Raw genomic sequence first — 24,319 nt, forward strand, 5'->3', positions numbered from 1 at the left:
TGCAGGAGCCCAGCCGACTCCAGTGGGCCAAGCCCGCCGCGGACCTGCTGCGGCCAGCGCGCGACATTACCACCGGAGTCACTTCCGTGATCCCTTCACAACAAAAGCTTGCTAAGTCAAGGATGTACCCTGCTTTTTTTTTTTTTTTTTTTTTTTTTTTTTTTTTTTAAGTCTGGCAAAGTGAGAGTTAAAAAAAAAAAAAAAAAAAAAAAAAAACGGGGGAAATCACATACTGTATGTGCAAGGCATAGGTAAGTCTCAAGGCTTAATAATGTTCAAGTTTTGAGCAAGTACGAAGTTACTGTGTTAGTGATAAACAGCTTTTCGGTGAACCTAAAATATTTACTTGACAGGTGAACTTAATTTGATCTTCACTAAACTCAAAGTCAACTCAAGTCTTGTTTTAGCCAAGCAAGCCCCAAGTCCTAAAATTACTCACTAAAGTCTGACTTAAGCTACATTGTTTGTGTCCGGTGTATTTGTTTCGGATACAAGATGATTGATTTTCATTTTAATTTATTTCATTATTTCTCCCAATTTAAAACTGTTTCCAAGTGTCAAAATACCCCAAACGTCAACAGTTGTAGACATATTTTTACAGCATATTTCATGTCATGGTGACATTTGCTCATGGTGAGCGGTGGATGAATCTCATGCTTTATGGAGCAATCAAGTCAGTGTCGCATTTTCGAAGCTAAAATACATTTTGTCCATTAGTTTTGTGGTGTGGTGCGTGACATAATTGCCCAACGCAAATACACCCCACTCCCGCGTTGACATTATGTTCAGAAGTTAGTGCCAGCACCTACCTTTTGGCTTTGGCATACTAGTGCCTGTCAAATGTGGTTCTTTCGCTCTGGAACTTCGGCCAGCCTATCTCCTCTGTCGTTAGTGGAGAAGCAGATTATTATGTAAATTAGTCCCACTGACGTCACAATCTAGCGAAATTCGGATAGGCTTGCTCACAGACTCATTTTCAGAAATAAGCAGACAATTTAAGGGCTTTGTCTTTTATTTTGAAACACCCATAGCGGATACGCTCCACTCAGAGTGTGCGCGCGCACGACCCCGCACACACTGGACGCACACCTTTGCAAGTCGCGACACGCAGCGTGCCCTGGACTTAATACTACTACTACTACTGCTACTAAAGTGGGTGAGAAAATATTATTATTAATATTATTTATTTATTGTTCACATTCCAAATGTTTAAAGTTGTAGAAATGGTTTCAATGCTAGATTGTTTGGGAGACTTTTGCATTGAATGTCACGTGAGGTTGAGCTTTTTAATAAAGACAATGATGTCACAATTAGTTAGAACAATATCTACTTAATCATGCGTATTGTTTATGAATGACACATGTTGTCGTGAAAGGATCTGGCTTGTTTACTTTTTAGTCGAGGAGTGGGCGTGAGGAAGACGAAAAGGGGGTGGGTGGGGGGGGGTTTGGTCCTGGTGATAAAGCATTAGGTAATTGGACTATCTGAGACCGCAGACTGTGTGACGCCGGCCTCCATAAAGCAGTTGTGGGTGAGTGTGTGTTTAGTAGACTATAGTTTTCACAATTTAAAATAAATACATACAAATGTAATGTCATCGTGGAACGTCATGCGTGTGACCTGCTCACTTCTGGTGTGATGCGGCATGGTTTTGAGCAGATGATGATGGATAGACAGAAAAATAAGCGCACGCACTCCAATAAACACACACAGCAAACACACACGCACCCCTCCTCCTCCTGTCCTGTGATGTGTTCTGGCCAGACAGTTCGGCTCCTGGGCGTCTTCACAAGAGAAAGAGAGACGCCACAAGAGGACCTTCCTCCTCCTCCTCCTCCTCCTCCTCCTCCTGCTGCTGCTGCTGCTGCTGCTGCTGCTGCTGCTGCTGCTGCCTGCTGCCTGGAAAACCTTCACCAGCATCTTCTCACCTCTCTCCCGACAGATGCGCAGGACTTGAAAGAACCACTCGGACAAATAGGCGCTTGTTAAAGAAAAGAAGTCGGCACGTTCATCACCTCATCCCACGTGGGTCAATAGGGTGAGTGTACATTTTATTGTTATCTGAACAGGTGTGAACGTGTTTTTACACTTGTACGGTAGCGAACCAACAATAAGCCGCTATTGTAAAAACGGGAGACATAGGCAATCGGCACGCGTCACCCAAGGGCGACGCATTTTGTCACGTGAATAGTTGTCAACTTGTTCTTAGACGTGTATGACAGTAAATCAACAGTAAATCACTGATTAGAAAAAAGAAGTCGGCACACTCATCACCGAATCCGGCACCCGTCATCAAAAAAGGCAATCGTGCGTTTGGTGACAAGTGAACAGTCGTTGACTTGTTTTTACATTTGTATGACAATGAATCAACCATAATTTGCTAATTGTACAAAAAAGGGAAGTCAAGCACGTTCATCATCGCATCCGGCACGCATGGGTCAGCTACACATTTTTTTATTAACGTGAATTAACAAAAAAGTCGCTCATAATAAGACAGGTCTGCATTTTCTTCACCGCAGTCCAGCACTCATCACCAAAACCCAAGTAGACATTTTTTGTTAACCTCTTTTCACATTTTGACATTTGACGTTTGACATTAAATCAACGATAAGTCGCAAAGAGAAGTCTTTATGCCTTCACCGCATCTGGTGCGCGGCATCAAAGTGGCAAGCGCAGTGTTTTTTATATGTTAACAGTTGTTTATATCGTTTCACACATGAATCACAGTAGAACAACAATAAACAAAACAAAAAACAATATAAAACAAACAATAACGAAAGAAATAGAAAAATAAACAATGCAGCACATTCATCACCGTATTCAGGACACATCATCAAAAGTCAAGAACAGGTTTTGTTTGATGTTAACAATTGGTAACTTGTTTTTGTTGACTTCTGACACAGTGAATTAGCAATATTTTGCTAATTGTACAAGTTGTTACGTTCATCACCGCATCAGGCACATAACATCAAACGCCGAGTTCACATTTTTTATTGCCTTTTTTCCACACTTGTATGCCAGGTAATCAATGATAACTTGCTAATTAAAAAAAAAAAAAAAAAAAAAAAAAAACACACACACACACAGTAGTTGGTATATTCATCAGCGCATCAAATATGCATAATCAAAAGGCGAGTACCCATTTTGTTCCATGTTAACAGTTGTGTACTTCTTTTTTTTTTTTTTTTTTTTACTCCTGTAAGACAATAAATCAATAAGTGGCACCGTTCTCTTCTCACCTATCTTGACAGATGCCGCAAACCTCGACCCGCATCATCTAGACTGGACGCATCGGGAACGAAAAGGGACCATGAACTCGTCCACGTCCATCACGTCGCTCTTCTCCTTCACCAGCCCGGCGGTGAAGCGTCTGCTGGGCTGGAAGCAAGGGGACGAGGAGGAGAAGTGGGCCGAGAAGGCGGTGGACTCGCTGGTGAAGAAGCTCAAGAAGAAGAAGGGAGCCATGGAGGAGCTGGAGAGGGCCCTCAGCTGCCCCGGACAACCCAGTGAGTGGCCGCTTCGTTAGATGCGTACCATATATTGAAATCCAGTACAAGAATACGTAGCGAGGATAGCACGTCTGTCAAAATGGAGTGTGCTGATAGATTTATGGCCTCTGATTGAAGTTAATAAAAGAAACATTTGACAACAGGAGGTCATAAAATCCGGATGTAGCGAGCTACACCAATTTGGCTTCTGTTAAAAGGGAATGTGCTAATAGATTTTTGGCACCCCACTACAACCACGAATACAAGTAATACTGCACGTGTTGATAGATTCATGGCCTCTGATTGATTTGGGACAGGCCAAATAAATGGATGGATGTCATAAAATCCACATGGAGCAAGGCGGACAATACTGCCAATTTCAATGAGAAATGTGCAGATAGATTTATGGCTTCTCACTGATTTATGACCCCACAAATAAAACCATTACTTTTGAACATTTAACAACATAATGTCATAAAATCAAGGTGTTGGCTGGTGGAAAATACCAATTGTCAAAATCGAAAGTGCTTTATTGTTATATATTGTTTTTTAATGACACCCCAATTAAACCACAACTCTTTAATGAGGTCATAAAATCTGACCAGAGGCGGAATTTTTTAATTTTTTTTTTTTTTAATGGACCTCAGGATGATGGCATACCTAACCTCGTGTCCAAACAGGAAGTGACAACCTCATCCATGTAGTAATCATCGTTTTTAAACTTATCAGGCAAGTGCGTGACCATCCCCCGCTCGCTCGACGGGAGGCTGCAGGTGTCGCACCGCAAGGGCCTGCCGCACGTCATCTATTGCCGGGTGTGGCGCTGGCCCGACCTGCAGTCGCACCACGAGCTCAAAGCGCTCGACTGTTGCGAGTTCCCCTTCGGCTCCAAGCAGAAGGACATCTGCGTCAATCCCTACCACTACCGGCGCGTGGAAACGCCAGGTAAGGGGCAATCTGCCTAAACAGAAAGTGTTTGCGTTTATACAGTAGCTACAGAATGGGGACTAGACCTAGTTTATCATTTTCCAACATATTCCAACACAGAGTGATGTAAAGTGATTGGATTGCGGTTCCAAAGCCGCGGGAAGTTAGCGCATCACTACATGCATTTGTTTTGTTTTTTTCATGCGCAGATCTACATTATCATATTATGTGACACGTTTTTAACTCTCCCCGTCGGAGAGTGTCTGAACGTGAAGGGAGTGAGGTTCCAAAGGCAGGAGAAGTTAGCATGTAAATAAATGAGATTTTCGTGCGCTGACTGACTGCCACGAGACAGCTTTCTCTTGTCAGTATGTTTGTGTGTCTCTTGTCTATTTTGAAAATGTTTAGTTCTGAGCCTCAGGTACCATTTTCCTGTATCGCTTTTTTTTTCTCTTCCCAGTGCTGCCGCCTGTCCTCGTGCCGCGCCACAGCGAGTTTAACCCGCAGCACAGCCTGCTGGCCAAGTTCCGCAACGCCTCGCTGCACAACGAGCCGCTGATGCCGCAGAACGCCACCTACCCGGAGTCCTTCCCGCCGCTACCGGGCTCCTCGTCCTCCTTCTCATCCTCGTCGCCGTCCTCCTCATCCCACGGACGATCGCCCGCCTCGCAGAGCTACCCCGACTCCCCCGGCAGCTCCACGGAGCCGGGTAGCCCCTACCACATCGCAGGTAGGACGCCAGCTAACTGGTTTGCCTAAACGGGCTGTGGTAAGACTCAAAACTCAAAATCTCTTCAAATGATGGCATGATGTCTTAGCGGATAGAATTAGCCCCTCGCAGCAAGAAGGTTACAGGTTTGAATCCCAGTTTGAGGGCTTTTATGCGACTGTGTGGGGACAGCGCATATTTTACATCCTGCAAGTACAGTAACTTTAAATATGCTATTACCATAGCACTGCCTGGTGTTTGTGGAGTGAGGTTCCCTAGGTTGGCCAAAGTTAGCAGGCAGCTCATCCTAATATTTCTCCAAAAGAATCTGTAGAATTGATCAAGGGCTACCACTGTACAGTGTATTTTTTTTAGAATATAGGTACCATAACTTTAACTATCCTAATAACATGTTGATGGAGTGATGTTCCCTTGGCTGCCAAAGTTAGCACACTATTTTTTTCCACAAGAGACAGTACATTTATTTTTTTGTTACTTTTTGAAATTTGCATGCAGTATTTAAACCGATTAGCTCGGAATGTCCAGATTTCCTGATGCTCGGCCATGAAAAATGTGCTGTTTTTTCCCCCAGCAGAGACTCCGCCTCCTCCGTACAGCATGATGGAGTCCAGCCCCCATGAGGACGTGAAGCCCGGCAACTCCACGGAAACCACAAAGCTCACCTTCTCCGCTCCACACATAGGCAAGTTTGGCTTCTTCCGCTCTCCGGGTGCTGTGATGGAACGATTTTTGTGGATTACGCTTCCTGTCCTCCTCAGATTTGCGTCCGGTGTGCTACGAGGAACCCGAATACTGGTGCTCCATCGCCTACTACGAGCTGAACAACCGGGTGGGCGAGACGTTTCACGCGTCGTCGCGCAGCGTGCTGGTGGACGGCTTCACCGACCCGTCCAACAACAAAAACCGCTTCTGCCTCGGCCTGCTGTCCAACGTCAACCGCAACTCCACCATCGAGCACACGCGGCGACACATCGGCAAAGGTCATTTTTGTTGTTGTTTTTTAGTAGCATATTCAAATAATGAAATCAAAGCATGTCCTGCATCAAAGGTTTACAAGAAAAAGTTAAAATGTTGATTGATAACACACTTTTTTGAAATTAAAAATGAAAATGTGTCACAACTTACAAGGTATCACACTTTTTACCCTCTGGGTTCTATGCTGGCCAATGGGTTTCATTCAACGTTTTAGTTTTCTACCAGATTGCATTAGCACATTTTGGACAGGGCAACAATTTCATGTAATATTCCTTTAAGTGTCTTGATACAGCTGACACATTCATTTACTAGTTAGCATATCTGCCTCACGGTTCAGAGGTCGTGGCTTAAAATCCAGGCCATCACACTTTTTTTTTAATTAAAAAAAAAAAAAGTTAAGTGAAAAGTTGTCACACAATTTAAAAAAATTGAATAAAATAAATGTTTATGTTACAAGAAAGGAGCCTTTATTTAAAAATACTTTAGTCTATTAAGATTTTTTCATTTACAATTATAAGTATATTTTTACTTTCAAAGAGTCAAACTTCTGATTTCAAATGATTTTTAATGTAAAAAAAAGTTCAAATGAAAATTCATCAAGCTTGGGGTGCCATACATCGGTCTATAAATTAACCGCTTATTCCTTTTTGACACAAGTGGTATTCTTAACTCAGTACAACCACAAAGGAAAAATCCGATCCTCGAATTTTATGACCTCCTGCCAAAAGCTCATTTATTTATGCATTAATTATTCATTAATCATTCCAGCACTTGCTTTTTGACAGTTTTTTGACCTGCATCTGTCTGAGGCCATAACTCAATGACCCTCCCTGGCCCCCCCAGGCTTACACTTGTACTACGTGGGCGGCGAGGTGTACGCCGAGTGCCTGAGCGACAGCAGCGTGTTCGTGCAGAGCCGCAACTGCAACTTCCAGCACGGCTTCCACGCCACCACCGTGTGCAAGATCCCCAGCGGCTGCAGCCTGAAGATCTTCAACAACCAGCTGTTCGCGCAGCTGCTCGCCCAGTCCGTCAATCACGGCTTCGAGGTGGTCTACGAGCTCACCAAGATGTGCACCATCCGCATGAGCTTCGTCAAGGTAAGACGTACTCGAAATGATGGGAAAAAGTAGCTTTTTTTTTTTTTTTTTACCTACTTTATACAACAAAGCTGTTGGAAAACTAAAACAAGACAAATGCACCCATAATTAGAGCATTTTAGCAGCATCAGCTAACACGCTAAAGCTAATTGCCACCAAATCATGAGACACTGAAACTGAAATGTACATATTTACATTTCCTGTTGTCAACAGAGTCAAGGTTTCGTTGAGTGTCAGGGACCATAACTCAACTTTTTTTTTTTTATTGGGATGCGTTAAAGGGATTATCATACATGCAAATGTTAATCGTCTGGATTTTATAACGCTAATTGTGTGGATTTTATTGGGTTTTTTTTGTTTGTTTGTTTGTTTTTGTAAAAACAAAAGGTTTTATTGAGCTGGGGGCCACAAATCATCCCACCCCGTTAGTTTTTGACAGTTTTATTGGGGGTGAAATAGTCATTACAATATATTCTAAAGCTTACGATCATTGATTTCCTGTTGTCAAAACTTCCAAAGCACGGTGGATGACTGGTTAGCACATCTGCCGCACAGTTCTGGGGACCGGGGGTTCAAATCCCGGCCTCGCCTGTGTGGCGTTTGCATGTTCTCCCCGTGCCCCCGTGGGTTTTCTCCGGGTACTCCAGGTTTCCTCCCACATCCCAAAAACATGCATGGTTGGTTAATTGAAAACTCTAAATTGCCCGTAAGTATGAATGTGAGTGCGAATGGTTGTTTGTTTATATGTCCCCTGCGACTGGCTGGCGACCAGTTCAGGGTGTACTCCGCCTCTTGCCCAAAGTTACCTGGAATAGGCTCCAGGACGCCCGCGACCCTAGGGGGGATACGCGGTAAGGAAGATGATGAATGAAAACCTCCAAGTTTTTGTTGGTGGGTGGCCATGATGAAGCTTTCCAGCCTCTGTCTTTTTGAGAGTTTTTTTTAGGGGGAGTCAAAAGTTAATTGCCTGGATCTGATCATCTTTTGTTGTCAAAGGCTCAGGAGTCTCATATGGTGGGGCCATGCAGATTTGCACCTTTTTGACAGTTTCGTGGTAACAATGTTGTAGTCATGCTTTGACTATGACGCGTTATACAATTGTGTTGTCTTGTTTTAGGGCTGGGGGGCCGAGTATCACCGGCAGGACGTGACCAGCACCCCCTGCTGGATCGAGGTGCACCTACACGGGCCCTTGCAGTGGCTGGACAAGGTCCTCACCCAAATGGGTTCCCCTCACAACCCCATCTCCTCCGTGTCCTAGCAAGCAGGCAGGTGGTGGTGGGCGCTTCGCCACGGGGGCACAGCTCCTCCACAAGCCTCCGGGTTGTGGTCCTTGTTTACTGTGAGACTGACTTTCATTTGGCTTCTTTACAGCTTGGTGTTGTTTTCTTGCATATCGCTGCAGCACTTATTTGTGTGTGTGTGTGTGTGATGTCTTTAAATATTATTATTTTAACATACAGACCTATGTTTATTTGTGCTTGTATTAAATTTTCTTCCAAGTCTAAAAGGGGATTTTGTCTCATTTATTTACTGTGGATTAAGAAATCAGTCTTCTTCCAATGCAGTGTGTACACTGCAGAGGAAAACTCAAACGTATACACACTAATAATACATTCCACCATGACATTACTTTTAGTAATATGATAATTCTGGTCATGATCATGACATTTTTGTTTCCACTCTAGTATAGATATGTATATGGACATATACACCCAAACAGTATATAAATGTATAAACTACACATATTGATGTATACAAAACATGTTCACATATAAGTATGTATAATATACACTATGAGTATGTATACATATATATACATATATATAGTCAATCATCCCGATTGCTTTGCTGCCAACTTCTGGCATCTATAGATAATTACAATCATATTGGTGGGTGTCAATTACTCAGGTTTTACTGTAAATGTATTGATGTGAATAAACACACATATATATATACACGTACACACATACATACACACACATATATATATATATACACACACACACACACACACACACACACACATGTATATAAGGCTAACCCTAAATAAATAATTTCAATAATTGCAAAGATTTTATTTCATTCGCCACAGTGGTCTCAGCTTGTGCAGTTGACCATAAAACATCCTTGTTTTGTTTCTTTTCTTCCGTTAGTGCAACTTAAACATCAGCAGACTTGAAACATTTGAGCTTTTTCCACAAAGCACAAAACTCCAGTTGACAGCAACAACAAACAACAAAATCATCAAGTCAAGGGAAACAACAAAAGGCCCCCCAAAAAAGCAGCTTGTATTGCTGTTTTCTTAAATGTCAATATAATAAATAAATAATAGAATGGTTGACTGTTAGGCGCGTGCGCGTATGGTCAGCATCCGCTAAAGTTGTGCTGCAGTGCCAGGCTTCGACTCTGCGCCGCCAGGATGTGCTGCTGCTGCTGCAGGAAGTGGATCACCTCGGGACTCCTCAGCAGCGACTGGTGGACATCAGCACAGCGTGTCAACGTGACATTGCCGCAAACTACGCTACAAACGCTTCAAGCGTTCCCCCTGCTGTATCGTGGTTATCTGAGATGTTTCGTGCGTCTTCAAATACATTCACAGTGTATAAACTGGGGGTTGACTGTATTGTGGTTGCGGTGCTGGTGCGACTTACCAGCCTCTTCTGATTGAGCACCTGCTCGATGAGGGAGGGTCTGGCTGGCCGGTCCCCCATGGCCCCCAAACGCTGCTTGTTGACAGACACGGGACGCTCCTCGCAGTTGTCCTGAAACCAAACGACATCAATGAAACAAAAATCCATCAACTGATGATAACACACACACACACACACACAGCGGTACCTCGACTTAAAAGTGACCCCAGGGTAACGAGTATGATGTACAACCCCAATTCCAATGAAGTTGGGACGTTGTGTTAAACAAATAAAAACTGAATACAATGATTTCCAAATCATGTTCAACCTATATTGAACCCCACTTTTCCACTTTGCCTCAGTCCATCTTAGAAGAGCTCGGGCCCAGAGAAGCCAGCGGCGTTTCTGGGTGTTGTTGATAAATGGCTTTTGCTTTGCATAGTAGAGTTTCAAGTTGCACTTCCGGATGTAGCGCCGAACTGTGTTTACTGACATTGGTTTTCTGAAGTGTTCCTGAGCCCATGTGGTGATATCCTTTCCACATTGATGTCGGTCTTTGATGCAGTGCCGCCCGAAGGATCGAAGGTCACGGGCAGTCAATGTTGGTTTTCGGCCTTGCCGCTTACATGCAGTGATTTCTCCAGATTCTCTGAACCTTTTGATCATGAAATCCCTAAATTCCCTGCAATTGTACATTGAGGAACATTGTCCTTAAACTGTTCGACTATTTTCTCACACACTTGTTCACGAAGAGGTGAACCTCGCCCCATCTTTGCTTGTGAACGACTGAGCAATTCAGGGAAGCTCCTTTTATACCCAATCATGGCACCCACCTGTTCCCAATTAGCCTGTTCACCTGTGGGATGTTCCAAACAGGTGTTTGATGTCTTTTTTGCCACCTGTCCCAGATTTTTGGGAACATGTTGCAGCCATAAAATTCCACGTTAATGATTATCAGTTTGAACATTCAATATCTTGTCTTTGTAGTGTATTCAACTAAATACAGGTTGAACGTGATTTGCAAATCATTGTATTCTGTTTTTATTTATGTTTAACACAACGTCCCAACTTCATTGGAATTGGGGTTGTAATTTATTGGTATGTAGCTGATATAGACAGAGAGACACGTACATCCATTTTGTTGGTGGACATGGCCTGGTCGCTTTTCTTCTTCTTGTACTTGTCCTTGTACATCTTGTTGCGGTGTTTCTTGCACATCCACGGCTTGCGCTGCTTGGCCACCTGCGTGGTGGTCTCGGTGCAGCCGTCGTAGGTGCAATGCTTGGGCGCGGCGCCGTCGCCCTCCGACGCCTCGTCGTCGTTCAGCTCCTCCGGGCTGGCGGCGCTGTCCCGCGGGTCGGACGCGTCCAGCACGTCGCTCTCCTCGTCGGCGTCGTCCAGGTCCATGAGGTCGGCGGCGGCCTCCATGGGGATGAGCGTGATCACGTCGCGGCTGTCCACCGAGCGGCTGTCGCCCACGATGTATCGCTGGCCGTCCTTGGTGAGCAGGATGGCCTTGGAGGAGTCTTTGCGGCTCGACGCGTCGTCGTCGCTCATCTTTGTCACAAGCTAAAGAAGCTAAAATGAGCTAATAACAAGCTAGCGGTGGCTAACTAGCGTCAAGCGTGTAAGTAGCGGTTTGCCAACATATCACGCGCTTTTTAACATAAATACCCGACAAGAGATGGCTGTGGTTTATAAATATGACATAACGAGAGAGTTGTTTGGTGTCTGCTAATTATTAAGTGGGATGCAACTCTTCTTCGTCGTCTTGGTTTTTCTTCTTCCGCCTCACATCAGCTTCGTGCGCTAGAGCGACCCCTAAGGAGCAAATATATACACGCAAGCTTTTGTCCCTAATAAATGTCTTTTTTTTAATTATTACTATTATTCAGAAACATGTTTTTTTTAAAAATATTTTTTTGTCCATCCATCCATAAATCCATTTTCTGAGCCGCTTCTCCTCACGAGGGTCGCGGGGCGTGCTGGAGCCCATCCCAGCTATCATCGGGCAGAAGGCGTGGTGCACCCTGAACTGGTTGCCAGCCAATTGTCTTTTTTTATTGTTATTCAGAAATGTTTATTTATTTATTTTTTATTTTATTTTTTGATAGATCGGTTTTTATTTGAGAAGTCTTTTTTCAAGAAAAACATTTTGGAAAGAAGACTTTTTTTTTTAGCAAAAAAATAAATATTTTGGATCGAAACTAGATTTTTTTTTAAAGAATATGTTTTGGGGCAAATATGTAGACTTTTTTTCTCTAAAAAAAAAAAAAAGTTGGGATTTTGCAATTTAAAAAAAAATACCAATTTCTTGCTGACTTCTTTTCTAACGATAAACGTTTTATATTTTTGACAAAAAGTTGTATTTTTATAAAAAAAAATTCTTGAAAGAAATCCAATTTGTGGAGAAAGACTGGTTGAGATAGTGTTTTTTCAAGAAAATAATTTTTGGGAGAAAAGATTAATGCTTTCAAAAAAAATCTTAGAATACATAGTCAAATGAATTGAAACAACTTTTATTCTAAGCATTTTAATAATTTTTAATACCACGTTATTGTTGATAGAGCACTGTTGAAGAGAGGTACATGTATTGGTTTTGCAACAGGCGTAATGGTGTAATGCAGCCGTCACAGCACTTTGGTGAGCACTTGTTGCTGTTCGTTGATTGGTTAGTATTGATCGCAATCAATACAATCGACACATCAAGGGGACCTACAGACAAAAGTGACGACTGCGAGAGAGATCATCGGCCCCAAGCGAGCCATGTTGGCCATCGGAAAAAAGAGACAGGAAGTCTGACGTTTTGGTTTGAAGCGGCCATTTCCAGCGTTCCGTTGAAGGTCCTACAGAATTTGTCCAATTGATACCAAATTTGAACCACGTACACTATGGACGATGCTAAATTGCAAAGAATTTGTAGTTTTCATCATTGCGTGTGGGCAATTTGGTCGGCATGTCCGTCATGAGTTGACCCACCAAAAAGTCTTCATAAGCCATGCCTGAAAATACCCAGGAGGTCTGCCATCTTTGGTTTGACGGGGTCATTTCAGGCTCATTTTTGCCGATTCCAGGGCTTCACTCCTCCTGGAGATTTTGCCTGATTGCTACCCAATTTTAATATTTTTTAACTAGACAAACGAATGACCGTAACCTGCAAAACATTTGAGTCATTCCGTATGGACGGAGCATGGCGGCAAAGTTTGATGTTTTGCCATAAAACCCAAAACTGGACCAGATGATCTCCCCGACTGACTTTTCTTTGCTCGTCAATACTGAACATATTAGATTTTATAATAATAACAACAATAACAGACGTTATTTTAGACGCTACGGTGTGTCTGTTATGCTGAATTCATGAAGAATGAAGAAGAATGAGGAGTAAATCCACTTGAGTGCTGCTGGTTCTGCATGTGTTTGACATCAGCGAGGTTACACCTTTGTCTGCTTCAGGGCGGGGCCTTTAGTGTGGTGGGTGGGGGGGGGGATCATGGAATCATGTTTGCTACACACCAGCAGTGAAAGAAGCGGCACTCAAACGTACGACTGGCGACCGAACCCACCGTCCGTCAGCGTCTCAATGCGACGTTACCGGAAGGCAACACCAATACTTTGTTCCATTTTCCGACGTGTTTTGAAGGAAAAAGCGCCGCTGGCCTACTGCGAGAAACACCTACTTCCTTCCACCGATCGATCGACAACAACATATCTCTGTAAAAAAAGAGAACTACGTACATGATATATATATATATATATGTGGGTGTGTATATAAAAAAATGAAGTTCATTGGTCCATATTGCCAAGGATGTTCCATCACAGACGGGGAATGACGGATGACACAACTAAAAAAAATAAAATTGAATAAAATAAACTTCTCCTCTTGGAAAGACACCCAAGAATTCTCTCGGTTTTTGGGTTTTTTTTTTTTTTTTTTTTTTGCTTTGTACTTTTGTCCCTCTGTGGGAACTCCTTGAAGGGATTCCCGCCCTCTTCGGAGCTGATGCAGATGTTGTCAAAGTCACGCGGGAGGCTGGCGTTTGGGCGGGACATGTCAGGTTTGCAAAGGCATCACATCCGGGTGGCGTCCTCGTCCGAGAAGCGACCTCTCCTTATCAACAGGGGAGGCCTGAAGGGAAAAATTCACGTTTTAAATTCAGCCCCACTAGACAGTTTCACTGCGTGATATGAAATTTGGTAGACATGTCTATCATGAGTAAAAAAAAAAAAAGTCTCAAGAAACCATGTCTGAAAGGACACAGAAAGTCAGCTGTTTCAGGCCAATTTTCTCAATTTCCATGAGTCCTTCAAAGAAAAACTCGTCCAAGAAATTTTGTCTTATTGGTACCAAATTTGAACCTTGTATACTCGACAGATGGGAAACGCTAAATTGTGAAATGGTTGCGTTTTCATCATTACACGCAGGAAGAGCGCCTTCAAACACGACACAAATACAATTAAGTCCAATCGAACGTCTTAAAAATTCAGCCCTCGGAGCTGGTTTGACTTGGCAGCATGACATTTGGTAGACATGTCTATCATGAGTAGACCCTCAAAAAAGTCTCAGGAAGCCATGCTGGAAAAGACACATGAAGTCAGCCATTTTGGTTTGAAGCAGCCATTTCGGGGTCAATTTGACCATTTCTCAGGGTCTTTCAAAACAAACTCTGCCTTCATATTTTGCCTGATTGCTACCAAATTACAACCTTGCGTGCCAGTGCTAAATAGAGACAGATTTGAGTTTTGGTCATTGTGGGTGGAGCGGGGCGGCAAATTGTGATGACTCGCCATGGAAAACAACATCTCTTTTGAAAATTCAGCCCCCGAAGCCAGTTTCACTTGGCAACGTGACAATTGGCAGGCAGGTCTAGCAAGAACAGACCCATAGAAAACGCTCTTGAACCCATAACCAAAAAGACAAACAAGTTCTCTCAGTTTGGTTTGAAGTGACAATTTTGGGGTCATTTGATGTGTGATGAAGGACCCTGGCTTACCTTATCCAGTACATGGCCGGGTGCTGCTGGAAGTCCAGCGATCCGGATCTCTGCATAGAAAAACCTCCGTCCAACTGAGCACAAACGCAAAAGACAGCAGAGTCAGAAAGACCTCCAACAACTACACACTAAATCAAGACATTTTCATCACTTTCCGTTGGCGGACAAAATGTTTAGTTTCGTGGTCTCCGCTTACAGAAATAAGCGCCTCTGTGTCATCGCCGACCTTCGGTGCGGTGTTGAAGTGCTTCTTGATCTTTCCCGCTACCGACAGCTGGTGGTCGTTCTCGCAAAGACCTTCATCCTGCATCCAGCAAGGACAACCGGCGTCAAGTAAATCTTAAATCGACAGAGAATCACTCGTTTATGCGAAAAACGCTAAGATGTAAACAATGACGAGATCAAGAAGAAATGTGATTGAAAATGGTAACCGCGGGATACAAAATGGATGAGATCAAAGGTGAATATGGCCGAAGGTCAGAATATCAAAGGTAAAAAGGTGGTCAAAGACCAAGTGAGATCAAAGCCAAAGGACTACAAGATCAAAGGTAAAGGTGGGAAACGCTGGTAACATCAGATGCGAATGACGTTCAAATCAAAAGATGTAGGTGACCGAAACGACGGTAAAATGACTGAAGTAGATTAAAGATAAATTCATAATGTGTTGGAAAAGCTAAGATCAAAAAGAAAAGGTGAAAATTATGATAGAAATAGAAATATGAACAGTAGAAGCGCTTACAGTGACCCATGGATGCTCCAGGACCTGCAGGGCCGTGTATCTCTGGTCCACTTCCACCTCCAGCATGGATCGGATCAGCTCCTGAGATCAAAAAAAAAACACTGAGCAACATTCCAGCAACATTTAAGAACCAAATTTCCTAAAAAAACGCATTTACCTTGGCTGTGTCCGACACGTTGTCCCAGTACGGCAGAGGAAATTCCACCTGGCCCATCAGAATCTGGTCGAAGAGAACCTCCTGATCCTCACTGCTCCTGCAAGCAAACGCGCAGTGACGTCACCCGCCACTAGAGGGAGTGGTCCTATCGTGCGGACAAGCCGCTTACCCTCGGAAAGGCGGAAAACCACACAGAAGGATGTAAGTGATCACGCCGGCGGCCCAGATGTCCACTTTCAGGCCGTACCTGTCACAACACAGTTAGCCACAAGTCAGATTTCAATAAAATAATAATACAAATAAAAATGAAAACATACAACAAAGAAATTAAAACAATAGAAATCATATAATATCAAATTTGGAAAACAATATAAATACAATAAAATTAATCCAACCTTCTATAAAAAAAAATAAGTACAATGATAGAATTGCAAATAATCAAAATAAAAACTAAAATATATTGAAATAAGTCAATAACGAAGCTAACAACATTGATTACCTAGAATAAAAAGTAGAATAAAATAGACTTGCAAATTTCACATAAAATAAAAAACAAAATGAAATAAAATAAATTTACAACTCTCACGGAAAATAAAAACAAAGCAAATGTAAAATCTAAAGCATAAAAAAGTTACGTTTTTAAATAAGGAATATAAAAAATATATTATATAATAAAACTAGAATAATATTGAATTACAAGTAATATCACAAAAAAGAAACTAAAATTTAATTAAAAAGTAAAAATAAAAATACAGCATAAAATAAAATCAATTACAGAAATTGTAAAATACGAATAATATAAAATAAAAATCTGGAAAATATCATCGAAAAATACCGGTAATGTCACGGAAAAAATATTTAATATAATTTAACAAATACAAATAACAAACAAAAATTCAATTAAGTAAAAATAAAAACAATGTCAAATAAAAACTAAAAATACAAATAATATTACATAAATTGAACACCGAATTGACCTAAAAATACAACTACCAAGTAAAATAAAATCAACTAAAGAGAAATAAAACATAATACCGAATTAAAAAAAAAGTTCAAACCAAACGAGGGCCTTACCCTGTTTCTGCAATGATTTCAGGTGCTACATATGTTGGCGTGCCGCAGACGGTGTAAAGAGGTCCGTCCACCACGGTGGCCAAACCGAAGTCTCCCAGTTTGAGGCTCTTGCTGCCGTCTGCGTGCTCGTACACCTAATAACGATAAAAACACGGTTAAAGTAGCGGTCTGAAGTAAGTCTACATTGACTTCAGCTGGCAACAGTTTGAGACAGGAAGTGACCTCACCAGAAGGTTTTCCGGCTTGATGTCCCGGTGCACGATGTTGAGGCTGTGGAGGTATTTGATTGCGTTGGCCAGGTTGTAGAGCATGCCGCTGGCGTCCTTCTCCGTGTAGCGGTTAGCCGAAGTGATGGCGTCGAACAGGTCTCCCCCCTGTGGACACATCGTGTCATGACGGGCAGATTGTTCGTAAGTTTGGACCGGAATCTCACTGGGAAGCATTGGTAAAGATATTGGCTATTTGATATTTAAATGTAATTTGTTTGCATCCTCATTTTGTGCCGCACCACTGAAATGCCATGAAAAGATTTTGTTTACTTGGTTTGAACCACTGCTGCACTGCTTATAGCCATAGAAAAAGCTATCTTGTTGGGCTGCTTTTATTCAAATTTTAAAAATTAAGATAGTTGAGATAATTCGGCTACTCTCTTTTGCTTAACGTATTGTTGATATTGCATCGGGACTCGACATCGGTAGATAATTCAAATCAAGTGTCTCAGACTCGGGTGCAAACCCCCCCCGATTACTCTTGATAATTTGGATAATTTGTAATCAAGTTGTAATGTATTTTTTTCCCTCTCATCTAGGCTGAGGATCAAGATTTTTACCTGAATGGAGAAAGACACATGCAGACGTGCGACAACCGTGGCGGCGTTGCCATCTGTGTCTCTCGGCCTTCTTCGGTCTCCTCCCGCTCGTTCGCCGCCTTCCCGCCCGCACGTGCGCGTCCTCCCCTCGTCAAACAGATGGACGGCATTCACGCCTCGTGAATTAGGCACCGACGCTTCCCGCCTCGCTTTTATATTCAAACGCCTTCGGAAGCTGCTTCGGAATTCACCGCTGGGTTCACGTTCCGCGAAAGAACGGCCTCGCGCGTATTAGATATTCCCGAAATAAACCTGCACCGACCTTGACCAGCTCCATGACCAGGTAGAGTTCGCCGTACGTGTCCACCTCCTCGATGAGCAGGACGATGTTGGGATGCTTGACTCGCCGCAAGATGGCCACCTCGTTCTGGATCATGTGCTCCTGAGGGGCAAACGTGAACCGGAATTAGCCTCACGCAATTCATGTAAACGTGGTCGAAAATGATAAGATCAAAAGTACACATGGACAAAAAAAAAAAAAAAAAAGATCATAAATGTAGTTGAAAATGACAATAAGGTCCAAATAAACAGTAGAAAGTTCTGATATGATGATATGATCAAAGCTTAATAACCCAAACAATCCAACATGCAAGACTTTTTCCTTTTGGGATCGTAGGGCTTCTCCGATGCCAAATCGTTAATCGGGAATTATGTCACACTACGAGGAGTTTTGTCGTTCCTGACAAAATATGTCGGGCCCGATCTGGGAAATCACCTGCGATAGCAACCTGGGCCAATAACGGGACTAAAATCTTGTAGTCTGATCCAGGTAATAGATAAAGAGGTCAACGTGACTGAAAATTTCCCATAGGATCAAAGGTAGACATGGTAAAAAAAAAAAAAAATGACACTAAACTCAAACCTCAAAGTGATTGAAAATGCCGATGCGATCAAAGATAACCGTGAAAATTGACAAGATCAAACATGAAGGTCAAACAAGGTCATGGAGAGCACCGTCTGACCTTGCCTCTGCATTTGCCCTTGTTGATGATCTTGAGCGCGTAATGGCGTCCCGTCGAGTGCTCGGCGCACTCGTGGACCACCGCGAAGTTGCCGTCGCCCAGCATGCGGCCCACCTTGTAGCGCTCCGATATGTAAGACGGGACGGCCGGAACCTCGTCCGCCACCATTTCCTCTGCGGGGAGGAAACGTGAGAGTAGAAATGACAATCGATACAATCGGATACGGTTTGTGAGTATTTCTTATGATCCCCCAAATAATTGTAAAAAGAATTACGATAAAAAGCCCGTCCTTACCGTCGGTCACTGCTCCGTCGCTGTTCACCGGGCTGGAAGCTTGAGTGGAAGACAGAGAGGGGGAGGAGCCCTCGGAGCCCTGCGGATGAAATCACAGCGACGTCATCGGACGATTAGTGAGTAACGATGAGCCGAAGATAAGATTCCATTCCTGTCTCGGTTTCTGACCTACGGTTCAAGACACGATTGGAGAGTTTGACTGGGCCTGCATTTTCTTACAAGGCCTACTTAAATTATATTCGGAAGGACGTTTTTGAAGTTGCATTAAAACACATTCACTGCCATTGACGGCTTTGGAAGTCAAATATCCATGTTCACTGGGAAGGCTGGCCGCGAATGAGTTGACGTGTTTGTCGTGTTGCCCGTGACTCGGAGAAGTTTTTGGAAGCACTTACAGCAAATAGTCAGGGTGTTGTCGACGACACCATTTCCATCTCTGTTTTCGACTCGGTAGGCGAAATTCTGACCTAAATGAGCTTAAAGCAGGGCTGTCAAACGTACACCCCGCGGGCCAGAACCGGCCCATCAGGGGGTCCAATCCGGAACGTGGGGATAGAACCCATTTTTCAATCAAATTCAATGTTGTTGCTAATTTTGCCCACTGGAGGGCGTACTGACGACCACTTAAATGACAGTCAAAAACGGTCGGTTTGGTGGGGCACTCTTATGTTATTTTTCCACGCATTGCCATAACTTGTATGTATTTTTATGTAGAAATTTACAAGGCAGGAGGACAACTGCACCCTCATTGTGAAAAGTTCCCATTTGCGTTTATATGGTATGATGAGTAAGTTGATCTTGTCAAGATTTCCAGATGGATGTGGACATTGAAGTACATTTTAAATGATTTCTAGATCATAACTTGTTTCTAAAAGGTAAACACAGTCTACAGACGGGATGACCATGAGCGAAGGTCGGCCTTGTTGGAATGTAAAATACATTTTAAAATTTTTTTTTTTTTTTACATATGACAGCCATTTATTATTATCATTGTTGTAAATATTGAAATTATTATTTAATACTACAAATGCAGGTGAATTTAAAATGTCATTTGAAAATGAATTCATTTTAAAAACGCATTTTAAATGACAGTAATTTCTTTACATACACGTCAAAATCCAAATGATATTAAATTGAACAAAAAATCTGTTTTTATTTATATAAAATGTAAAAAAAATTGAAATTTAATGCATGTGAATTTTTTTTAGATTTAAATAAAACAAATTAAAGTTCAATGAAAATTGGTTAATTCGGAATAAAATGATGTCTGTTATTATTTTAGATTTATTAATAAGTATTATGCTATTACATAATTGGTTGATGTAGTCATCGGTTTTTTTTCAGACGTAAAAGTTTCAAATATAAATTTGTTTAAATGTAAATCAAAATCCAAATGCAAAAGAATCAACAAATCTAAAAATATATTTTTTAATTAATGTAATTTAAAATCAATGTTTCAATTCTATCCAAAATATTAAATAAATGTAAAAATGTCACAACTAATATTGTTTTCAAGTGTAAAAATGGGCTACGGTTAGTTGTTTTTTTTAACAAATTTAATTTTCACGTTAAATTAAAATTGATCCAACTACTAATAAACTCTACGCCTATTCCTATGCATTTATTTCTATATTAAGGCATCTATTTGCTATTTGCATGTAAGTATGCGATTACATAAATGGTTGCGTAGTCATCTTTTTCTGACCGAGTGGGAATGAAAATGTCCTCGATGCTTCTTTGTCTTACGTAAGCTCGTTTTTTTGTGTGTTTTTTTTTTTTTTTTTTCCGGGGTCGACAATCAGTGTAAAAGCGTTCATCTTCTTCGTCTTCTTCCTCCTCGTCTCTCCTGCGGCCTCATCGCACATGCAGCCGCTCTCTTCCTGCCACAAACACTGTTGCCATGGGAACTGCTGAGGAGAAGCCTGAATATGGTCGCTTCCTGCTGCCGGGATGGAGGGATGTATGGGGGGGGGGGGGGCTCATCTCGTTTGTCCGCGGGAATCGTCTGGTTGTTGTCACACCGAATGAAAACAGGAAGTGCTGATATTGTTCACCTTAACGAGGAAGCTTTCAAGTAGAACGAGTGTCCGGCGCGTGATCAAAAACGTTTACGTCAGCGATCGAAGCTGTAAGCGAGCAATGCGGCCAGAGAGAACCAATTCCCAGTGATAATAGCTGATTGACAGAAGGTCAATATGAAAACATACGGAAAGGACGATAAGATCATAGGGAACCGTGGTTACAAAGGACGAGCCATGATCAAAGGCTCGACATAAGATCTAAGGAAATTAGCGAAAATGATGATAACATCAAAGGTACGTTGAAAGCACATTAAACGGGACTGATAATTAATATCAGATCAAAGGTAAATGTAATTGAAAAATGATAAGATCAAAGAAAAAAATGAAAGGATCAAAACTAAAAGTAAACTAAATTACGAGAAGAACAAAGTTAAATGTGTTCGTAAATGACAATAAGATGAAGGGGTGGAGCTGAAAATGATGAGAACAAAAATAAAGAAACAAGAACGCCAAGGGGATAAGGCTACACGGGGAAAAGATTCAGGTCACCAAACCCGAAGGCTCCTCCGCCGCGTCAGGAATCGCACGACTGAATTTCTGAATTCTGAATTGCGCTGCGATATTTTCTTTTGACTTCAAAATATGTTGTCTACGCCTATTAAACGCGCAGATTGTCGTCCATATTGTGTGAGCGACAGAACTTTTAGTTAGAAAGATTTCTAACTCCACCAAAATAAAGTCTCTTGAAGCCTTTGTTTTGTGTAAACGGTCTTCTTTGAAGTTATGTTATTTAATTAGACCCGATGAAGAAACGTGAAACAGATTTATGTGCGTGGGAACGCTTTTAGTTTGAAATCTGTTCCCGCCAAAATAAAGGATGTCAGGGCGACAGGTCGTCTTTGATGTTTGTCCTTTTCCTGAGTTGAGTTCACATACGTTATTTTATTACAAATGAAATATTATTACATATTTACTATAAACATGCAGTGTGTGTGTGTGTAAGAGAGAGAAACGTACACAAAAAGACATCATGAAATGAAACACAAAACAATAAATGTGTGCAAATGAAATGATAATTTAATGACAACAGACAAATGGAAATGAAAACATGAACAAAAAAAACCCCCACACGATTCAACATACAAATATGTATGATTTGTCTTTTTTTTCTTCTTCTTTTTCTATGGTCATTTTATGACCTTCCCCAAATGTGCTTCAACACAATATTATGACAAATACACACACACACACACACACACACACACACACAAACACACTCTCTCACACAAACACAAAATAAAAGTTGAGTCACGGCGCCCGCACACACAATCCGGTGAGGATGAGGAGCTAACAGCAGCTTGTTCCCGTGATTTATGGCAGCCGCCTGTTTTTTGTTTTTTTTCTTCTTCTTTTTTTCTCTCTCCACACTAAACGGAGCGAGCAGACGGCGGGCAACCTCGGAGCGACGCTGGCAAATCTGCTCGGAATGTCGATGAGACGTCGCAGCGTCGCAGGATGTAGGCGAGGCCGCTTCCGATTCATAAAAATGGGTCACTCGAGCGCCGCGCGCATAAAACATGACGGCGTGCAAATGGCTGCTTCGCGTATGACGTCACCTACGATCGGGCGCGTGCGGCGAACGGAAAAAACGAGGACTATGTCTTCATGTGCGTCGATAGGTGCCCGATTAATAAATAATCAAACAAGTACATCCATTTTCTTTTGATTGACGCTGTCAAATTCGAGAGAATAACTGCTCGCTTGTGGTGGTTGATTTATGGCTTTGTACTTTTTAGGTACAAAATAGGGAATGTGATCATGAGTTTACGGCCTTCGATGGATTTACGGCATACCAGGAATCCTGTACATCTCATCTTTTGACAACGGGAGGTCATAAATTCCAGGGCTACAGTCGTTGGGTTCCTTCAAATATATTGTACACTTCTCCAGTACATCTGGTGTGCTGATGGATTTATGGTGGTTTTTGCTACAGTTCCTGTATTGGAGAGCATCATCTTTGGTGGAATCTCTGGGAACAAAATCTGCCTGCAGAAAATTGGATATTTCAGACCGAAAATAGAAGCATCACCGACTTCACAGCAACGCAGCAAAAATGGCGTCGCAAAGTTTGACACCATCCAAGTGGAAACTTGTCAACGGCTCGTTTACGTGTGGATCGTAGGACCTCCTTGTTCGCAAGAGATCAAGCGGGAGATCGATCGTTTGTTGGAGGTTCCGTAAAGCAATCGGGGGCCATAAATCATTCAAATCGATTTTGTTCATTTGATATGGACATCATAAAAACATTGAACATACAAGATGTGCCCCCGCTTCTTTCTGACATGAGCGTCTAGATTTTATAGCTTCATTGTTTTCGAATCAACAAAGGGTAGAATAATTCATGATTTCTTGGATGGGCCATAAATTAATCAGGGGCCATAAATCTACGAGCACTCCTATTCGGTGTGTTGTCTACCACACTATATCGGGATTTGATGAACTCCTGTTATTGGATTTATTGGGTGCCATAACTCAACCTGGGGACGTAAATCAATCATTATTTGTGATCTCATCGGTGTGCTCAACCGCTCTAGTGTCTGGATTTTATGACCTCCTTTTGTGGTTTCATTTGGTGCCGTCTGTCAATCACCATGCTCCTTTTTGACATATTCTCATAAATCCTAAAATTTGGATATATATATATATATTTTTTTTTTTTTGGATTGATTACTTCCCATTTAGCCCTTTCCTCCAAAACGAAACACCGCACACAAAGATGCGTGTCAAATGAATGAAAACAAAACAAATAAAAACACAAAAGACCTCATATCTTGACATGACATATTGCACAAATACAAGTTATGCCTAGCAAAGGGTGGAAACATGACGTGGTGGACAACTACACAACAAAAACCACACACACGAAACAAAGAATATTCATAGATGCGCTGTGATGTGGCTCTAAGATGTAGTCGGCCTATGCTCGTCTTTGTCCGTATCCTGTTAACATAGAGCGCGGTTTAGTCACACTACAGCAGTGATTCCGTTTTATATACACAGTCCGCTGAAATAATGAGGATTTTGTCTCTATTTGCTCACAAATGTGCCAAACGGGTCTGCGGAGTTGAACACGAAGCGGTTACTGCGTACGATACAATGGCAACAGATGGCTACACAAGCTAATTGTACCTTCCGCCCTCTAGTGGAAGCGCGTTGAATTGTTCTGCCTGTCGCTGTACATCGGCGGCATAGATAGACACATTCTTTGCAGGAAATAAATTACTTTCCGACCAATTGTGTGAACATTGATTATTGACGGCTTAAGCTACTCTTAAAGCTTCAAGCCTGAAATTCCAAATT

At 42.1% G+C, this 24,319-nt stretch overlaps 3 protein-coding genes across 17 annotated transcripts in view; 1 reads left to right on the forward strand and 2 right to left on the reverse strand.

Moving 5' to 3' along the window:
• Nucleotides 1-207: 207 nt before the first annotated feature.
• smad9 (SMAD family member 9) lies at nt 208-8,730 on the forward strand. 9 transcript variants are annotated; one of them, XM_061702180.1, is made up of 9 exons: nt 208-251; nt 1,032-2,038; nt 3,252-3,506; nt 4,218-4,433; nt 4,876-5,145; nt 5,717-5,827; nt 5,904-6,125; nt 6,964-7,220; nt 8,338-8,730. In XM_061702180.1, the coding sequence occupies exons 3-9, from the start codon at nt 3,311-3,313 to the stop codon at nt 8,479-8,481; spliced, it is 1,416 nt and encodes a 471-aa protein (XP_061558164.1). In that variant the 5' UTR covers nt 208-251; nt 1,032-2,038; nt 3,252-3,310; the 3' UTR covers nt 8,482-8,730. The 9 variants fall into 9 exon arrangements, with proteins under 9 accessions (XP_061558164.1, XP_061558166.1, XP_061558171.1 ...); XM_061702182.1 differs by having other exon boundaries at nt 216-1,531; nt 1,765-2,038; XM_061702187.1 differs by having other exon boundaries at nt 216-1,156; nt 1,765-2,038.
• Nucleotides 8,731-9,283: 553 nt separating this feature from the next.
• rfxap (regulatory factor X-associated protein) lies at nt 9,284-11,629 on the reverse strand. 2 transcript variants are annotated; one of them, XM_061702788.1, is made up of 3 exons: nt 10,985-11,629; nt 9,875-9,985; nt 9,284-9,695 (listed from the first exon to the last, which is right to left on the reverse strand). In XM_061702788.1, the coding sequence occupies exons 1-3, from the start codon at nt 11,408-11,410 to the stop codon at nt 9,588-9,590; spliced, it is 645 nt and encodes a 214-aa protein (XP_061558772.1). In that variant the 5' UTR covers nt 11,411-11,629; the 3' UTR covers nt 9,284-9,587. The 2 variants fall into 2 exon arrangements, with proteins under 2 accessions (XP_061558772.1, XP_061558770.1); XM_061702786.1 differs by lacking the exon at nt 9,284-9,695 and having other exon boundaries at nt 9,702-9,985.
• A 761-nt stretch (nt 11,630-12,390) lies between these two features.
• dclk1a (doublecortin-like kinase 1a) overlaps nt 12,391-24,319 on the reverse strand; it is a 33,398-nt gene continuing 21,469 nt past the window's right edge. For 3 of the 6 annotated variants that reach the window (XM_061701968.1, XM_061701969.1, XM_061701971.1), the window contains 11 exons: nt 18,939-19,017; nt 18,645-18,817; nt 17,945-18,064; nt 17,042-17,188; nt 16,815-16,948; nt 15,910-15,987; nt 15,741-15,837; nt 15,584-15,664; nt 15,041-15,148; nt 14,845-14,918; nt 12,391-13,979 (listed from right to left, as the gene is read on the reverse strand). In XM_061701968.1, coding sequence (XP_061557952.1) covers nt 13,922-13,979; nt 14,845-14,918; nt 15,041-15,148; nt 15,584-15,664; nt 15,741-15,837; nt 15,910-15,987; nt 16,815-16,948; nt 17,042-17,188; nt 17,945-18,064; nt 18,645-18,817; nt 18,939-19,017 — 1,149 coding nt within the window. In that variant the 3' untranslated portion in view covers nt 12,391-13,921. Of the gene's footprint in view, nt 13,980-14,844; nt 14,919-15,040; nt 15,184-15,583; nt 15,665-15,740; nt 15,838-15,909; nt 15,988-16,814; nt 16,949-17,041; nt 17,189-17,944; nt 18,065-18,644; nt 18,818-18,938; nt 19,018-22,021; nt 23,960-24,319 lie in introns of those variants that run through there. The other 3 variants (XM_061701970.1, XR_009770164.1, XM_061701972.1) reach the window with 3 other exon arrangements.

This window comes from Phycodurus eques, chromosome 17, assembly GCF_024500275.1.
Source record: "Phycodurus eques isolate BA_2022a chromosome 17, UOR_Pequ_1.1, whole genome shotgun sequence".
Taxonomy (NCBI): domain Eukaryota; kingdom Metazoa; phylum Chordata; class Actinopteri; order Syngnathiformes; family Syngnathidae; genus Phycodurus; species Phycodurus eques.

Excerpts from the sequence above, each read along its gene's own strand:
- smad9 (XM_061702180.1), top strand. The coding sequence starts at position 3,311 with ATGAACTCGTCCACGTCCATCACGTCGCTCTTCTCCTTCACCAGCCCG. Across the intron at positions 4,434-4,875 it reads CCGGCGCGTGGAAACGCCAG|TGCTGCCGCCTGTCCTCGTG; the intron begins GTAAGGGGCAAT and ends TTCTCTTCCCAG. Across the intron at positions 5,146-5,716 it reads TAGCCCCTACCACATCGCAG|CAGAGACTCCGCCTCCTCCG; the intron begins GTAGGACGCCAG and ends TTTTTCCCCCAG.
- rfxap (XM_061702786.1), bottom strand. The coding sequence starts at position 11,410 with ATGAGCGACGACGACGCGTCGAGCCGCAAAGACTCCTCCAAGGCCATC. Across the intron at positions 9,986-10,984 it reads TGTCCACCAACAAAATGGAT|GACAACTGCGAGGAGCGTCC; the intron begins GTACGTGTCTCT and ends GTTTGGTTTCAG.